The sequence below is a fragment of the Dermacentor albipictus genome, chromosome 8, assembly GCF_038994185.2.
Source record: "Dermacentor albipictus isolate Rhodes 1998 colony chromosome 8, USDA_Dalb.pri_finalv2, whole genome shotgun sequence".
Classification (NCBI taxonomy): domain Eukaryota; kingdom Metazoa; phylum Arthropoda; class Arachnida; order Ixodida; family Ixodidae; genus Dermacentor; species Dermacentor albipictus.
Genome location: NC_091828.1, coordinates 123,173,393 through 123,192,570, shown reverse-complemented (window position 1 = coordinate 123,192,570; position 19,178 = coordinate 123,173,393). Strand labels below are relative to the sequence as shown.

At 43.8% G+C, this 19,178-nt stretch overlaps 2 protein-coding genes across 7 annotated transcripts in view; one reads left to right on the top strand and one right to left on the bottom strand.

The window, feature by feature from the left end:
• LOC135913004 (uncharacterized) overlaps positions 1 to 19,178 on the bottom strand; it is a 156,088-nt gene that overhangs the window by 38,519 nt on the left and 98,391 nt on the right. The gene's annotated exons all lie outside the window — the stretch shown is intronic.
• Positions 1 to 19,178, top strand: part of LOC135913007 (uncharacterized) — a 44,862-nt gene that overhangs the window by 21,808 nt on the left and 3,876 nt on the right. For both annotated transcript variants that reach the window (XM_070524392.1, XM_065445638.2), the window contains 5 exons: positions 2,251 to 2,404; positions 5,960 to 6,066; positions 8,386 to 8,536; positions 14,954 to 15,154; positions 16,742 to 16,864. In XM_070524392.1, the coding sequence (XP_070380493.1) occupies positions 2,251 to 2,404; positions 5,960 to 6,066; positions 8,386 to 8,536; positions 14,954 to 15,154; positions 16,742 to 16,864 (736 nt within the window). The remainder of the gene's footprint in view (positions 1 to 2,250; positions 2,405 to 5,959; positions 6,067 to 8,385; positions 8,537 to 14,953; positions 15,155 to 16,741; positions 16,865 to 19,178) is intronic.

Below are 19,178 nucleotides of genomic sequence, written 5' to 3'. Positions count from 1 at the left end.
GCGTGCTCTCTGGTATAACTCTGCGTGAGATGCCGCTACCAGCGTTGCTCCTACAGTACAGCTCTCCGGTAGCCCGGCATTATCCAACTGTATTGACAAGCTATACAATGCTCCTGCATTGCATCAAGGTGTTTGCTGCATGGTGTCCCTTGTGCACTGAAGTCTCGATGGCGTTCGAAATGCAGCACGTTTAATAACTGTACTGTATAAATACTCTCACGTATCCCATGCGTGACATATCCGATGGTGTGGTAATGTTAAGTGTTCGCGTATCGTCATGCGAGAATAATGGATCTGGGGAACGTGTATCAAAGGAGGCTCTTTTTGACTTTTTTTTTGGTAGGATTGGTCGTGCCAGTTAGACTTATCCGCATAAATATGCAGACGTGTGCTTCTCGCAGCCAAGCAATCAGGTCTCTGTTGTATTCATAACTAGCAGCGCACATACTGAGGCTTTGTTGAACTTCACATTGTTGATATTTTTTTGTTCATCTGCCTATGCAGCGTATGCTACTGCTCTCGCGGCAGAAACATCGAGGAAAGCAGTCTTTTCGACTGCGTTATCATTCTGGAATGCGAGATATATAGCTTTTTTTTTAATACCGTTTTCATTTTATTTTGGTATTACGGAAGTTGAGCCTATCACAATATATTCGGCCTTCGTAATAAATTTGTTCATTTCTAATAAAGACACTATTGGTTCTAAACTTACACTACCTGCTTTACCTGTCGTTACTTCCCGTATTCTTTACAACAACAAACAAAGGTAGAGTGAACACATAAGCGAAAAATGCCTGTTCAACAATGTACATGCGAAAGTGATGCAGATCGTTCTTGGTGCTCACGATGTCTCCGAATTTAAAAATTGAGCCCCTTCGTCTCACCTGATCTTTCTTCCTTAGTAATTGAAATCAGAACTTTGTGAGCTCTGTGAGTTCGCGTTAGTGAGTGTGTTTTAACTGTGAGTAAGATGCAATTAGAACACTTATAGAAACGCGCTTAAGGCGGGAGTGTCATGCTTAACTCTCACCATGGAAATCAAAATCAAGGTCGTTCTAAGTCCTAGCGCTAAGTATACATGCTGGTGTTTTCTGGAAGCATTCATATAAAGATGTGTATTCGCTTAATGAACTGCAGGAAAGCTTTTTTTTTTTTGCACTCGGCCTCAAGTTTGCGCAGGCACTGCTGGAACCACATATAAATAATCATTGAAGCTGCTTCCTAGAAGATGTCCAATAGCGTAGAAAGAAAAGCTATCCATGCATTCCTCTCAACATAAAAATAATCGTTGAATAGAAATATTGTAGAAAGCGGACATACAAAAAGCAGTTCATGCATGTAGTGTAGGCACTGCACATATTGAGTCCGGTTTAGCTGTCGTATACATTAACCATAACGAAAATGGCATGATTACGCTTTTTAATTCGAGTAGAACAACAACGTGACGAACATGGCTCTACTAATTTTATAAATTCTACGTGTATTCGCTCATTTATTGCCTCATCGAGACTTATATCTAACTATTCCTACGTCAAACCTGTTATCAAATAAAATATCCTGCCCCCCTTTAGAGGGGAGCAATCATTTCTCAACCTCCCTGCGATGGCCTGAAAGAGCTTTTTCTGTTTACACTCCCACAAAAAAAATATGATTTTGCATGAGATCAAGATGGCTCTTGAATATTACTTTCATCTCTTTTATTATATTCTTAAAAAATGAAGACAACACAGAAGCAGGGTTTTCAATATATCAGTGACCAAAAGTGCCATTACCCACCGGCGCACGGTCTTACACAATCGAGAAATGGTACAATTTTTATTTATGAAATGATTCGCGCTTTCTTTCGTCTGAACAATTCTTTTTCTGCGTTCATACTTTCGTACGCGCAGCTATTTCTAAGGTATTCACAGCATCGTTGTTTGGTACGTGGCTGTAACTTTGTAAATCAAGATAGAAAGGATGCATACCGTACACGCGTCGGAGTAGTAGGCTGCGTGTTTGTTGTGATAAGGCGGTGTTTTCTTTGAGGCTTGCTTTGCGGTAATCACGCGGCCGTTGTGAATTGCGCCTTCCGTGGTGAAACAGCGAACCTCTTACCCTGGGCATTGGTCGTGGAACACCATACAGTAGAGAAATAAATAAAAGTAATAATACCGCTGTTTCGGTGACAATTCGTTATCGTAAAGCATCACTTCCCTTCTTACGGCTAAACTCACTGTGTCTGACTGAGGCGTTTCCTTTTTTTGACAGCGGAGGCCAGCTCTTCGCCGACGTAACTACACATGTCCTATTTGACGGCATCACTCGCCTGAGCAACTTGGGAGTCAAGCACTTCGGCATGATGAACGTGTACGGGGACTTCGCGATCGGTGACAAACTCGCACAATGCCTCACAGTTCTGAAGGTAGCGCCTTGAAATTCCTTCTCTTTAAGCCACTAGCTGACAAGATGCGAAAGACTTTGCCTAGCATTCCTTTATTGATTCCATTTTTCTTCGGGATGCAAAAAATACATACTAAATAATATATAAAGAATGGCTGTGGCTTAGCTAAGGTTAAGCCCAGGATGCGAAGCATACTAGCCTTTATTTTAACGCGACAGCGTTAACGAGCTCGTGTCGCAGAAAAGCCGGTGTCGTCGGCGTCGGCTCAGGCGTGCGGCGCTTGCTCAGGCGCACATTTCGTTGTCGCGCCGAACGCTGCGTTGCTCGACGCTCACCGCGTCCGATGCGGGGCGCGTAGTCGCTGCGCCGTAGGAAAGCCACCTAGAAACAGTCTCTGTAGCACGCCGCAACCTTCGCTTCTCATTCCAACGAGCAGCTCTGTCTCCAGGAGGCATTTCACCTCGTGAGTGTCAGGCAGAGGCAGGCGCAGCTGCTTATATACCGCCGCGACGCCGCGAGCGACGACGAGAGTTGGAGCCCCGTTTCTCCTCTGTCGTGACGTCACGGTGTCACGTGGTATTGAAGGCGACACCGAGCGCGCCTGAGGAGCGGAGTTGAGGCCTAGTAATATGCTTCCCATAAAACGTCTCCGCAATGACCGAGTGCTTTTGCATTAGGCCAATACGCGCCGTGGTGGCCCAGCGGCTACGGTGTCGCACTGCTGAACACGAGTACGCGGGTGCAAATTTGTGGCTGCGGGGACCGCATTTGAATGTTGTCGAAGTGCAAAAGCACCAGTGTGCCATGCATTGGGCTGCACTTTAAACATCTCCGGATGGTGCATATTGCCAAACTGTATTTCACATAATCCCAATACTAACCAAATAGTTTTGTCCGGAATTTACAAAGGCGATTCAGGGCAGAGCCTCGAGCCTCGGGCACTCCGTTCATGCCTCGAAACAAAGCACTGCATGAGCGGAGGTCTGTCTGCGGCGCCTGGTGTTAATCGCAGCTTTAAGTATGCGCGTCACCCACGCGCCCCTTCTCGCGATCTCACGATAAGCCAGGCAGTCACGCCACACATCGCCCCGTTTGCAATGCGCTGCAGGAGACAGATTGTCTGCGCCAGGAATTTATCGCGAGAACACGTACAGAGCTGCGCACAAATTTTTCATGAGGGACTATCGTAATCATAGGCGAATTTTTTTGTCACGTGTTTTAAAAGTCCAATTATTTATTTCTTAAGGTAACTATATTGATATTCAAAACTAGAATTTGCTCGCTAAGTCCTAATTACCTAACAAGCAGAAAATTGCACACTTAAAGTACAATACGCGCAATCGAATCTGATTGCTCATACTGCGTGTAAGCCATGAGTCACAGTTTTAGGTCATGTTGAAGTGAGGCTATAGGCAGTCAAACTTACACTTAAAATGCTCACTTTAATTCAATATAAAAAAGGTATTAACGTTGAAATACTCCTCGAATAAGTTTTTTAACGAAATTTCATTCAGAAGTCACCGCGTCCATTACCTTTCTGTGAAAAAAAATTTTAACGATAGCCCAATAGAACAAAACCCATTTCTCCTACAGAGCGGCAACGACATGAAAATTACTCTTTCAAGAAATTAAGAAAAAGCATTCGAAAGCCGCCCCATCTATATTGCGACAAATATTTTAACACGCAATTCATATTAAGGTTCTTGGAGTGTTAAGCAATCAATCTTATCGATATGAACGAAAGGCCTGAAAGCGCGAGAATGAGAAAATTGAAATTACAAATGCCGGCCCAAATTTTCGTCCTTCAAGTGCAGATTTCCCCTTTATTGAGAGACGCCTCTGTCCTTGGGTTCGTAGACATCACTTCCGATGGTTTGGTCACTGCGTGGAGCGCAGTATTGGTCTTCTAAAAGGTGTACATTGAGCACAATATTAAGGGCAAAATTAAAAGAAATGAGTCTGAGCTTGCGCAAATAAAATTTTTCGCAAGCGCAATTGCACAAGCAATGCAACATCCAAAATGTACGCTTCAACCAAAAGCAACCCCACAATAGCAAACATTTCTTATGAATAAAAAAATGTTTCTCAATTTGGCCCGAGTTTGATGGAGATGTTCGTTCGTTGCTTCTTTATTGAACGGAATGTATTAAGTATTCGCGCGAATGTTTCGTGGGAATGAAATGTGACCTAATTATAAAGTAAATGTGTTGGTACTTGAAATCGAACCTCAGTAGATATTCGTTAGCTGCGTTTTCAGATGACTGCGTTGCAGTGATTGGAGTCGCCATTGAACGTTGCGCGTTTCCCATAGCCCGTCCTAATTGCATGTTTAAGCACTAAGTATTCGATTAACTGCTCACCCAATTAGCGCTTGAATCTGAGATAATTGGCAAGCTTAAACATGTGCGTTTAATAGAGAGATGGAGAAGTTGACAAATACGGCAGCAATATTTGTTTTCAGTTATTTATTATATCAGCAATCTTAGCGCCCTCAAAAGTTTCCAGAAATTTTCTCTTGGGGACATGAAACGAATTTCCGTGACACAGTATAGGCGTGTTACACTGTGGCTATAAAGTAGCAGGGATACTTCCAAGTCAATGAACAGACGGTTCGTGTTTGCAGTTGTGTGTTTCACGAAAAACAGTGTCAAGTTAATATCATGGAAGTGGTCGTGAACGTTTGATAAGCCTTTATTTGTATCCCTGAGCGCTGCAAATGTATTCTTGTACCATACATTATTCGTAAGGAGAACTGTCGAAGAATTACTAGAAGAGGAAGCTTCATCGCTCTATCGAATCCAATGCCGCGTATTTCAATACACCTGATACACAGAAATGTATTTTCGAGACAAGCTGTCCTTATAATATTTGAACGAAATTTGTTGTATTTGAGAGTAAATAAAAGTCTAGTGACGGTAGTCAATTCATTGGCTCTAGAAGCGAAATTTCCACAGAAACCTGGAATGTTTACAAAAATTGTTGGCAATTCACAAGTTTTACAAAATACTAGGATAAGTACAATGTTTACAAATCGGTAATTCTGCAAAAAGTACCACTTTTAAGTAAAACGCATGTGTTAGACGCTCTTAAGTGTACAAATCTGGCACGCATTGTCACAGGTTACATGAGTTTGTTAGAATGTTCAGGAAGGTATCGCTACGTCGTACTCCGATTAGTGGTATGCCAGAAAATACATCAATTTTGTCTGCTTTTGATGCATTAATTAATGCAGTACAAAGAATAGGAGGATTGCTCTTGTTATTGAGTTACAGAGTTGTAAAAATGAGAGCTTTGTTCTGGAAATGTTGCAATTCACAATTTTTATTTAGGAAGTCGATCAGATATTGTGCACCACTCGACATGAAAAACGATTTCTTATTTCCAACGTATCTACACGTCAGCCGCTGAACTAAATCTTTCTGTTAGTAACAGCAGCCCCCAAGTTCTTTCTGAGCTGTTTCGGTCTTCAGCGCCTTCTCTTCGTCGTGAATGCTTTGCTTATTTATTGCACTTTTTATAACTTTCTGATGAAGAAGTGAAATTGTCCAAAATTACCCGTTTTTTATTCTGTCGCAGAGTATTGTGATTCACATAAAAAGCATGATGCCCGATACTGACGTCCGTACGGCTCTCGGTGTACAGTTCTCGCGCCACTACATCTTCTTGAGGACCAACAAATTCAGGTAGGCGACAGTTCATTTTTCATATACTTTCACTACTTGCGTGCCACCAGCTTTGACCTAGAAAATCAATTCAGCGTAAATTCAATGAAGGTTAATTATAACTCTCTTGAGGTACATATTGAAGGACCGGGAAAAAAAGACGGGGGTGTCTTAGATAGCTTGACTACAGTTCACAGCCCCGGAATAAAGTTATGTTTAGCAATGTCAGCCAAGCGCTTGTCGGACACCGTAATTATTTCTAATAGTTATGCAGGCTTTAGAACAATGGCTGAGACCAGACTTCTGGAAAAATGTCCTTCATACCTGTAGGTGGACGACATTGAGGTGCGAATACACATGGACTCTTTGTATTTATTTTGTAATTGCAATAAGCTTTCACTTGTTTGTTCATCGCTCGTCCTTTGGGCTTCTCTTTTTTGTGTCGTTTTCCTATTCTTGCTGCCGTTGTAATGAGCATCAATGAGCTAAACCAGTTTGTTATACCACAACGCTAGAAGATGAAGACGTACATATAACATACAGTCAAACTATTTTGATCACTAGGTTTCTCCATGCATGTATAAGAAAAGTCAAAACAAACTTTTTTTTTTATCTTGTGCCCTCTCATTCTGATAAGCTCTCCAGAAGATTGAAACTGATGGAATGCACATTACAACGTTGACATGCATAAGAGCCTACGTAATAACCGTCGTTATTTTTAATTTTGCATAGACAGAAGACACACTCCCGAAGCAGTTATTTGGCAGGCGTTCTGCACCAGCAAATAAATTTAGTCCCTCTGTAGAAGCACTGCCGTTTGCTTAAAGCTGAGAAGCACGCGTTCCGGGCAACAGGCTTGGGGCTCCAGCTTGGGAATCTTGCGCCAACTAGACCTCTCAAAAGTATAATTACGACGACTTTCTTCTAACAATCTGCTGGTGCAAGTTCGTCGGTAGCAACAATCAATGGCGAAGAGTGGATTCCCTTTTCTTCTTTGGGCTCAACAATTACGAAACAGAAAACGTTTATAGCGTATTCTGGCTGAAGAACGCGTCACAAGACAGAAGTACCAACACTGCTGCTATCTGTAATGTACCTTCTGTTCTTGCATTGGATAGGCAAGTCGCAATGTGCCTACGGACGGACTAAATGCGTTTCCGATTGCGAGCAAATGTACGGCAGAGCGGATTTTCCGGTTCCTGGCATATCTTTTGACACGAAACAATAGAGTCCAAAGCCTGACAGATTATGTTTTCACCTCATCCCGATGTGGGCCGTGTGGTTTTAGTTTTGTTTTACAGAGGCCGTCGTTCCAACACTTTTTTTTGTATTTGTAATAAATGAACGACTTACTTGGTCTGTGTTGTGGGACAATCCTTACCCGCAAGAAAGAAGGAACCCAACAACTGTTACGTCATCCATTCATATTTGGCGGCAAGCACTGTCATTTAACCACCCTTAAATGTACTAATCAGTTTTAGTAAATATTCCAATAATTGCTAAAGATAATGCTTTTAACTTTTAGCTCCCTTATAACTTTCTTTTTCTCTTCACATCAACAAATCGAAGACAGCAAGAAACTTAAATGCAGTTTTTCGTGCGTTAACTTCACTGCTTGAAATTCATGCTAAAACTTCGGTGCTTATGTATAACAAATGCGGAAATGTTTACAATTTATTATGCTACTCTTGCACACAATCTTTTTCTGTTTGTCTAATCACCCTGAATTTTCTTCGTAAAAGTGAGGGTTATAAAATAAAAACTGGATGAAGAGTGTTACATTTCTAAAGAATATACATTGAAGGCTACATATAATTACGCCAACACTCGTGTATATGGTTCCCAAATGGTATTGCAGTAAACAAATCTTACGCCTGTTTTGTTTTCAACAATGAGTGGATCATCAGCAGAAGGCGCTTAGCTCAATATTTTCATTTAAATTTGTGCGTGGACAGGCGAGACAACCTAGACGAGAAATGCAAGGATAAACAATAATCTATGTGGAGTGAGCCCGCAGTAGTCTATGATTCAATACGCTTAATCTAAGTGAATGTCTCTAGAGTCTATGAGTCTTGAGATAAATAATTCGCTAGCGTTCTTTAGAAAATATGTGCGTGCAACGATTGTGAGCGCATATGGCTACACTGTAATAAAAAGTTGTCATCACCAGCGAAAAAAGATGTCATGTGCCGATTATCCATGCGGTTAGCTTCCCCAACAATGCACCGGTTGCTGACACAGGCACCTGCTAATATTAGCGCTGGGAAATAGTGCTTCGGTCAGTACTGATGCACAACAGCGTATAATTGTCGTGGTGATGTGGAATGCTCTATGTTTCAGTAAAGTCTTTCGGCCTACGTACTACATAGCCATCACCCACATGTCAATCCCGCGTAGTGCCGACTCCAACTGCTGGGTCTTTCCAATGTCTATGATGAACACTACCGAGGCTCTTCAGGTCCAGGAACTCGAAAACGGCACTACCTCGATTGTAAGTTTTCGTGGTATTGTTGTGTTTACATTTTTCAACACATGAAGTGGCGGAAGATTTGACAAGCGTTTACTAGAACTCTTTCTTTATTGTATCGAAACAATATTGAAAAATACTTGCGAATATCAAGCTTGCGAGCCTAGAAATCGGTACTCTTCTACACATTGAAGCTTTGCTTAAAACGGAAGCTGCTTCTACATTATATAAAATACTCTCCCGTATTTACCTTGATTTCGTTGAACACAAGTGCGAGGTCTAGCTTTCTTGGCGCTGCAAACAATCTGTACGAAGGTTGCCTGCTTAATGTGTGGCTGCCTCAGATAGAAATTGATATTGACAATTCAAAAATTACTTTCGCCTCATTTCTTGCATCTTCAGAAATGCGAAAAGAGCGCACCTTCAGAACAGATTAAGAATGTTTGATTCTTCCCTGTGTTTTGTTAAGTTCCAGGGTGTAGACTGTACGCCGGAATTCTCCACAGGTACTTGAGATGTGATAACAATTTCATGTCGTGCAAATTCAAAACAACATATCGAGCCACACGAAGGATACGTCTAATGTAAAGCACCATGAAAAAAAACACATGCATGGAACATTTGCAACATGCCATGCTGACACCGAGTGCAACACCTAAGTCGCTTACCTTCCAGACTGTTTTAGTAAGAAACGTGTTACACATATTCGAAATTACAGTGCAACTAGGCGCAATCAGAATCGTTTCAATGTGTAGAGAGAGAGAGAGAACAACTTTATTGAAAATGCCTGCAGAATCGGCTAGGCTCTCTCCACGCAGGGAGGACAAACCTTTACCGCGACGCGGCCACTACATCAGTCTCGTGCGTTGTGCTCCTCGAGGTCTTGGTCCTTCGCTACTTCCGCGCGGCCGAGTTGGCCGTCTCGTTGTGGTTCACGTTCACTTTCCTGCGTTCCGAGGCGTCACTGCCCATGTGGGCCGGAAACAACTTGATCACCACAGCACTTTTGCGTCCGATGTCTTCGGCTGTGCGCAGTATGCGCGCGGCCTCACTACATGCCTTACCCTTGGCGTAGTTCTTCACAGCCGTACTAGAGCCACACAACACTGTAGTGCATCCGGGGTCGGAGACGGCCAAGGCGATGGCCACCTCCTCCGCCCTGTGCGCTTCTCAAGTCCGGACGCTCGCCGCGGTCTTCGTTGGACCCATCGATGCCCCGACAACCACCACCGCGTATGCGTCGCTGCTCATGCTCCGCCGCGTCCACGTAGACGGCGCCTTCCTCTCTGGCGTGGAGGTCCACGAGAGCCCTGGCCCTCGCCAACCTCCGCTCCTTGTTGTGCTCGGGGTTCACGTCCCTCGGCATCGGGCAGACCCTGAGCTTTCTGTTGATGCTATCCGGTATAGGTACGTCTTTCTGCTGCTTGCCTTCCCTCGGCTCGAGGCCAAGGTCCCGCAGCATCTGTCTTCCGGTTCTCGTTTCAGAGAGACGCTCGAGTTCCGCCGTTCTCTGTGCTTCGGCTATTTCGTCCAGCGTGTTGTGGACTCCCAGCGCCATGAATTTTTCGGTGCTCGTGCTCCCGAGGTGACCGAGTGCCGCCGTATACGCCTTGCGTATGGTGACGTCTATCTTGTTACGTTCGCTCGGCCTCCAGTTGTGGAAGGAGGCCACGTACGTAATGTGGCTAACTGCGAAGGATTGAACGAGCCTAGTCCACCTCTCCTCCTTCATCCTCGCTCTTCTGTTGGACACCCTCTTGATGAGTCTCATTGCCGCAGCCGCTTTGAACGCGAGCTTGTTGACCGTTTCACCGTTGACTCGGTTTCGCTGGATGAGCAGCCCGAGCCCTCGAATCTTTTCGACCTCCGGTATTACTTGTCCTCCCGCCGTCTTGACCGTGATCTTGGGACGCTCTTACTTCACTTCCATATTCTTTCTTTTCCTGCCCGCTCTTTTGGGTGGGATCACCAGCAGTTCTGACTTGGCCGGAGGTCAAACGAGACCAGACCCGTCGAGCTGCTCCTCGATGGCTTTGACCGCTTCTTGCAGCGTTGTCTCGATGTGTCCGTCGTTTCCTACTGGTACCCATAGCTTAACCTCGTCGGCGTAGATGGTGTGCCGCACTCTCGCTACTCTTTCTAGACGGTTGGCCACCCCGATAATCACGAGGTTGAAGAGTAGTGGGGAGATCACCGAGCCCTGCGGAGTTCCAACGCTGCCCAGCTTCTTCTCTTCGAGCTGCAGGTCTCCCGCGCAGATTTCGGTGGTCCGTTCCATCAGGAAGTCTGATGTACTGGTACGTCCTCCGGCCCATGTTTAGCCTGGATACTTGGACCAGGATAGCCGAGTGCCTCACTTTACCGAAAGCGCTCTGCAAGTCCAGCCAGAGTATGGCTCTGTTGTCCTTGGTGCCCGTCGCATCGTCGATGATCTCGTTCTTCAGTATGATCATGGCGTCTTGCGTCCCGAGCTTGTTCCGAAACCCGATGATAGAATTTGGGTAAAGCTCCGATTCTTCCAGGTAACGCTGCCACCTGTTCATGAGAACGTGCTCGAGGACCTTTCCCACGCACGAAGTGAGCGAGATTGGCCTGAGGTTCTCTGAGTTGGGCGGCCTGCCAGGCTTGGGGATGAGGATCGTCTTATCTGCTTTCCATTGCTTAGGCAGTCTTCCTTCTTGCCAGCACTTCTTGTGCTGGCATGAAGTGCTGGCAAGTAGAAGTGCAAGAAGTAGAATTTCGTGAGCGTTTTGATGGCCGCTTCGTTGAGGTTCTTGAGTGCTCTTTTGGTCACTCGATCGGGACCCGCGGCGGACCTGCCATTGAGATCCTGCAAGGCAACTCTGACTCCCACGTCTGGATGTCTCGGTCTAGCGTCTCGTTCTCGTTGCCTGGTGTTTTGAACGCCAGGATGTTTAATAGTATCACCTCTCCTCTCACTTCTTGCAAGCTAATTATAGGTATATATGCGTTTGCAGTTTTTGCCAGGAGTTTGATGAGCTATGCGCGCTTCTGATCGTCTAGAGTGTTGTTGTTCTTGATTTTCTTGATGTTAAACGACGTCTTTGTTTCAATTGTTTAATTGTTGTTGGCTGTGTTCTCCTGTTTTCGCTACATGTTGTTTTTCTTACACCCCTCACGGAATACTTCAGTTTGAGCCTTTGAGGCAGGTGTATAAATAAATAAATAAAAAAATATCACCAGCCTATTTTATGTCAACTGCAGGACGAGGACCTCTCCGTACGATTTACAATCACCCCTGTCCTGCGCGAACGGATTCCAACTTGCACCCGCAAATTTGCTCATTTATTTCAAATAAAAACAGGAATAGCGCAACACAGGACGAGCGAGTAAAGAGTTCTTTACTTGCTTGTCCAGTGTTGTGCCAGTCCTGATTTTATTCTAGAGATGAGCCAACCAGCTCGATTGAACACACTTCCTAATTTCGTCGCACCACCAAGTATTCAGCAGTCCTCTACTGCGCTTCCCTTCTCTTGGTACATATTCTGTCACCCTAATGGTCCAATGGTTATCTAATCTTCGCAGTACGTGACCTGCCCAACGCCATTTCTTTTCTTACTATTAGAATATCGTTTATGCCCGCGTGCTCTCCGATCCAAACCACTGTCTTTATGGCTCCTAAAGTTATACCTAACATTCTCCGCTCCATCGCATTTTGCGCGATCCTTAACTTGTTCTCAAGCGTCTTTAACAGTCTCCAAGTCTCTGCCCCATATGTCAGCACCAGTAAAATGCATTGAATGTATGCTTTCCTTATCAATGAAAACGGTATCCTCCCAGTCAGGAGTTCACGATGTTTGCTGTATGCGAATCAACGCATTCTTATTCTTCTGTGACTTTCCTTCGCATGGTCAGGGTTCCCTGTGGCTAGTTGACCTAGGTAAACGTACTCTTTCACAGACTCTAGAGGCTCACTTGCGATACTGATCTCTTGTTCTTTGGACCGGTTATTACTGTTATTACTTAACATTATCTTTGTCTTCTGCATATTAACCTTCAGCCCCACTCTCACACTCTCCCTGTTAAGGTCCTCAATCATTAGTTCTAACTCGTCCGCAGTGTTGCTGAATAGAACAATGTCATCTGCGAAGCGAAGGTTGCTGAGGTATTCGCCGTCGATCCTTAGTACTAAACCTTCCCAGTTGTATAATTTTTATACTTCTTCCAAGCACGCAGTGAATAGCACTGGAGAGACTGTCTCCTTGTCTGACCGATTTCTTTATAGGTATCTTCCTACTTTTCTTCTGAAGAATTAAGGTCGCTGTTGAATCTCTGTAGATACATACCAGGGTATTTAGGAAAGCGGTCTGTACTCCCTCATTACGCAATGCCTCTATGACTGCTGGTATCTCTACTGAATCAAATGCTTTTTTCGTAATCTTAGAAAACCATATAGAAAGGATCATTGTACTCTGCGGATTTCTCATTAACGTGATAAATTACATGGATGTGATCCATTGTAGAGTATCCCTTCCAAAGCCAGCCTGTTTCCTTGGTTGATTAAAGTCCACTGTTGGCCTTATTCTATTGGATATAATTGATGAATAATTTAAAATTATTGGAGTAAGCTGATGGGCCTACAATTTTTCAATTCTTTAACATCCGCTTTTTTTGGTGGATTAGTATAATGTTTTCATTCCTCCAGTTTTCAGGGATGCAGTCGATATACACTTCGTATAAAGAGCTGCCAGTTTTGCAAGCATTTTCTCTCCTGCATCTTTGATTACATCCACTCCTATTCAATCTTCTTCTGCCGCTTTTACGCGTTTCATGCTCTGCAAGGCCTTTCTGACCTCATCTTTAGTTATGGGAACAGTTTCTGTATCCTGTTCATTATCGTTCCGAATAGAGTTCTCCTAAGTCCTCTGGGTATTGTACGGGTAAGTATAGAAACCTTACGCTGCATTTATTATGCCATTGAGATTGCTGATGATATTACTCTGCTCATATTTCCGTGCATACATCTTGCCTTGTCCAATGCTAAGTGTCCTCCTCACTAATTTCAGGCTGCGTACATTTTTTACGGCTTCTTCAACCTTTCTCACGTTATAATTTCGAATATCTCTTGTTTTCGCTTTGATGACCAGTTTTGACAGTTCCGCGAATTCCATTTTATCTCTTGAGTTGTACGCTTTCATTCATTGTCTTTTCTTTATTAGGTGCTTTCTTACTTGAGAGAGCTTGCCTACTCGTTGCTTTAGTACCTTGCTTCCCACTTCAACTGCTGCCTCTGAAGCCAGCCTCTTTATGGTTTCATTAATTTCCTCTATGTTATCAACGTCATTTCTTTGTTCTAAGGCTGCATATTTGTTTGCAAGTACCAGCCTTAATTTGGCTGCTTTTACCCTTACTGCCTCTAAGTTGACCTGCTTTTTCTTCACCAATTTTCCTCTTCCTCTGTTCAAACTGAGGTGAATATTAGCCCTCACTAACCTATCATCAATGCACTTTACCCTGCCTATAACTTCTACATCCTGCCCTAGGCTGTGATTGGCAGAAAGTAAGAAATCAATTTCATTTCTTGTTTCACCATTAGGGCTATTCCAGGTGCACTTTCTGTTGCTATGTTTTCTGAAAAAGGTGTTCCTCATTCTCAACTCATTCCTTTCTGCGAATTCTACCAGCATCTTTTCTCAAGCGTCTCTAGAAACGACGCTGTAGTTGCCCATTGATGGTACTAACAATTGCCGTAACAACTGCCGTAGTTGCCAAGGCTTGTACTAGCTTTATTCTATACCTCTTGTTATGTTTGATTACGACTACTGCTAACCTCTAGTTAATGCTTTAGAATTCGTCAATGTTGCCCCCTATGTCCTTATGGATTAGGAATCCTACCCCGTATTGCTCCTTATCAGGGAGACCTCAGTAATAGAGGACATAGCTGTTGTTCAGCAATGTGTAAGCCTCACCAGTTCTTCTAATCCCGCGAAGGCCGATAATATCCCCAACAGCGTCTGATAGTTCCTCTAAGAGTCCTGCTAATCTAGCCTCATACGACAAAGTTTGGCTGTTAAAGGTTGACAGGGTCAGTTTCTATAGGCGGCCTGTGTGTTTTCAGGATGTTTATGAGTGCTTTTATTCTGATGCACTCTCTCTGCGCGAACGCTTGCTCAGGGTGCCTTTGAAAGGGGCTGAATATAAAGGGTGAAATCAGCTAGTATCTATCATTTTGGGGTATTTTGACAGCTTAAGATTGCGGACCTAGTCCCATCAACTCATTAATACACGGCAATGTTGCTTTTTCCTGCTTCAGTTTGTCGCGTCCCACTACTAGACGATTTCCTAGTGAAAACTTATGACACATTGCCTGCAAGTACTGCGGAGTGGCTTGTTTTGAGGATTACACCACACGTGCACCATTTTTTTCCCCTCCACCCATGGACTCAACTGCGTTTGGTTTCTTTGCTCTGATTTCCTCAGGTGGAAGCTCTCGACAACCTGAGATGGCTGGAGCGGCGGAATCAAGGAAATATGTTATTATATATATCTTTCTCGATGCGGGCGCAGCAGTACAAACGGGAACATATTTTAGACAATGACGTAGAAGCATCCTTCAGCCTATTTAATCCATGCACTGACTCGCCTGGCGATCAGAACCACGGAGATGTCCATCCAAGACAAGTAAGTCTTCTGTTACGATAGCAGCTATACCGACGATCGACTTAGGTTCGCAGCGTCAGCGCAACCGCCGTGAGGGCCGCCCATCGTCCCACGATAAACGGTGCATGCCAGGCCGGCGCCCGGGTTTTAGGGGAGCTTCCAAAAACGCGGAATGCGTTTGGCTGCACGCGCGACGAAGCGAAATGGACCCATATTGAATGCTTCGATATTGGTTCGGTGGTGAACTCGGGGACGCGTTCCGCCTTCCAGTGCTGCTTTGATGGCTGTGCGTGCTAACACTACGAGCACACAAGTGTTGCTGCTCAGCTGCTCTGTGTACGCACTGACCCGAGTGCAATCGAGAGCAAACTTCAAGACAACGGCAACTAGTATTTTGCTGGGCGCTGACTAAAGCGGATGGTTTCCCCTCGGTCTCACTTCTTGCGCCATCGACCGGAGATGCCATGAACGCAACTGCATTTGTGCCTCGTCACGCCGACATAGTGGGATGCCCGGCAGCCGCCAGGGTGCTGTTCCTTCAACACAGCAGCAGTTGCCTTGCGGGGTTCGTCGCGTCAGCGTGCCGCAGCCGCATGTAGCACGGTTTGACCAACGTCCGAGAAGTCCAAGCACAGTGCTAGGCCTTGCAGTCACTCTCTATGCTTCACCGTTCGGAGCAAGCACAATATTTTTTTTTTGCACATACCCGATGAAGACACAGCTGATCGAGATAGCAGTTGGAAGTAGTCTTCGAAAAATGTAGTGTTCTAAATGATAAAAACCTCTTAGCTGCTTCGAATCACCGCCATTAACTAAAAGTAGCTGTTTTTTCGACAGTTTCACTTATGCTTCACTGCGATGGTGGCGTTTCGTGCAACGAACCTCCACGCAGCTGCGAAGGTCACGCAAGAACTTGAGCTCGAAATTTTGTTACGTTGTCGCAGCGCTGACTCTATGAGGTAGCACACGATGCTTTTTTAGTGAGCTGGCTAGTGATTGGTTGAGGTACAACGTAATGCCTTCTGCTGAACGTTGCTCTCCAGCGGCTGCATCTATGGCTGCCATTAACACAGCTGTCACTCTCAGAGGCACATTCCAACCCTCGATTAATCACTTAGCAGGATAAGAGTCCGAGCATGTCGATTCAGGTTCGTCGTTTCAACTAAGAGCAGTTGTATTGCATCTGCCGCCTACAGCTTCATCTTCCAAGCGCAGGTAGTTTCAACCAATGAATGTATTATGCACTTAGGCTACGCTCATGATTGTAAAACCATCCCATTTAGCATAGTCAAAGCCTTTTTTTTTTAATTTCTGTCACGTCGTTATGCGACATCTGCGCCATGTATGCAAATTTTCTATTTTTATTTTTGACACTTTTCGGCGTTTCATGTATAGACGATTGTTAAAAACGTTTACATAACTCTGCACGAATCAAAGAGCATTTGTTAGTCTGTACGTGGTGCTTCGTTTATTTCAGGTGATGTCTATTTTTCCTAATTTTTGCAAGTTAATGACTTGGCAGTGAAATGTCCGTAACAACAACGCACTGATAAAACATCATCATTTGTTATTGTGAAGGTAATAATGCATAACATTCTTTTTCGCCAGGTTTGCTCGGAGGACTACGGAAAATACTACCGCCATGATTCCGAAGTGGATGCAGATTACGCGTTTGACCCCATTGACAATCGCACTTTGACGTTTGACTCGGAAAAGGGACTCAAGGAGAAGGTAATCAGAGCCGACGTTAACAAAGCTGCGCCATTAACTGTTAACGCGCGAGCATATATGGTAGAATGGTTAATTTCTATTTCATTGCGCCTTACGCATGTAGCCTTTCCCATTATTAAGGAGAAAGTCTTAGATGGCTCACAGGACGAAAAATCCCATGTCCGGCGTACCGCCTTCCGGCGTTATGGCGGTAAAATTCATGGGGAGACGAACTCTACACCTTTGGTGCGAGTTGAACCTTCGACCTCTCGTTGGAATTGAACCTGCGATCTTTTGTGTCAACTAGGGCGATGTTAATTAATACGCAGGTAATTAAGGCACAATATTTTAATGTATGCGACCTCATAATCTTTGGCCGGAGAGAGCAATTAATTGAAAGTAACAGCAAATTCTAACGAAAATGTCGGGTCATGTAAGGAATGTCTCGTGACCGGGCAACGTTCGCCTTCATCCTGATTTGCTTTTGCTAAAGAGACTAAAGTGAACGGGGGGGGGGAGGGGGGCATGAAAGACGTGACCGCATGTCGTTAACCTTCCATCAAGATCAAAACTGTTTCGCTAGATGACTAAATTAGAAAATAATTTTGTAGATATTGCAATGCTAGTCCACAGGAAGCTCGTTAGAGATTGGAATCGATCGTGGAAAAAAAAAAATCAGTAACTTAAGAGGAAGCTTTCGCTCGGGCCGAACTTCGATGTGGCCTATACCAATTTAAAACGCAAAAACGTTTTTCTGAGATAACCACTGAACGAAGTTTAATAAAATTTGTTGCATTTGAGAGACAAAGTTAAATTCTAGTAACTGCTGGAAGCGCAATTTCGATTTAGGGCTTGTATTTTGTTAACAATATTTTCAAAAAATCGAACAATCGAAAAAAAAATTGAGGCACGAAGTCTATATATTATTGGCTGTGCATCAAGAACCGCCAACGCAGTTCTTTAAATGGCATCCATTATATCATAAAGGGCGGACAAATTCAATATGTCAATTGATATCTTACGTGAATTTGTTACAATGTGTACAAGGGTTCTGCGGAAGTTGTATTTGCAGATTACTGAACTTTTTAGATTGGTGTGTAACATGCCAATTTTGCCCGCTTTTGATGTACTGTTAGATGCGATTCACAGAATTGTGGTATTGTTTTGTGTTGCCGAGTTAGAGAGTTGTAAACTTGATAGTTTCGTTTTCTGAAAATTTTTGATATTTTTCATTTTGAATATAGAATTGAAAACCCAAATAAAAATTCGAAACCAACAGTTACAAGATTTTAAGTTCTTCTTTTAAATGTAATAAACCTAGCCAAATTTGGTGTAGTGGTTGCCAAGAAAAAGGAATTTTCTTTTTACGTGTATTTAGATATGAGCACGCGAGCTAAAGCTTGCTCTTAAGAAATTTACAAAATCTAGCGGTGTGGTTTGTTTTCAGTAAATATTCAACATAACCTAGTGTCTACCGTCTTCACTGGGACATACCTGAGAAGCGGAAAACATTGTCAAAATTAGTTCATGCTAGTTTGTACAAGAAATTGTAGTCAACAGTTAATCTATATACTCGTAGAACCTGCCCATTGTTTTCTTACCAGAAGACCACAGAAATGCGGTTAAACATTCTACCAGCTGTCGAAGAGATGTGCCCATAAGCTCCTTAATTCTGCGCCCAATTTCAAAATAGAACATTTAACAGAAAACGTTGGTGCCACATAAGCTAATGATGTGTTTTCCTCTTTCTCATGATGATTGCTTTATTTGGCTTGCTTAACCACAAGTTTTGTAGTTTCAGAAATTTCAATTCATGCATATTTAGTTACATACGTTTTTAATTTTTAGTGAAATGTTCCCTCTCCATCCATACCTGCGCTGAGGTTCCCGAGATAATTAAACGACGTGTCCTCATTGGAAATTACCTTCGTTTCAAGCAACGTGACATCACAAATGCGCTGTGGCGAGATCTTTATCTTGAATTGGTAACATGACATGCAGACTAGATTGCGGTTATTGATAAGCCGCTTTGGTCAACCAATAGAAAGCAAGAGCACCCATTCGCAAGTACCAGATTTGTACGTGAGTAACGTGACCTCGAACATAATACTAAAGAGTGGTTTGGATTTCTCAGACAATGAAATGAAAATCTATACCACTATACCGCGACCTGATGCCGCAAGCAAAGAGAAAATGACAGCTAAAATCGGCAGCCCACGGGGATTTACATCGTTACTGCGAACTGCCATCGCAGAATACCGCGATAGTACGAGTGCTGACACCTTTGCCACTCTCGTCGAGAACTGCGTCACCTTCCTCGACACTGATCAAGCTC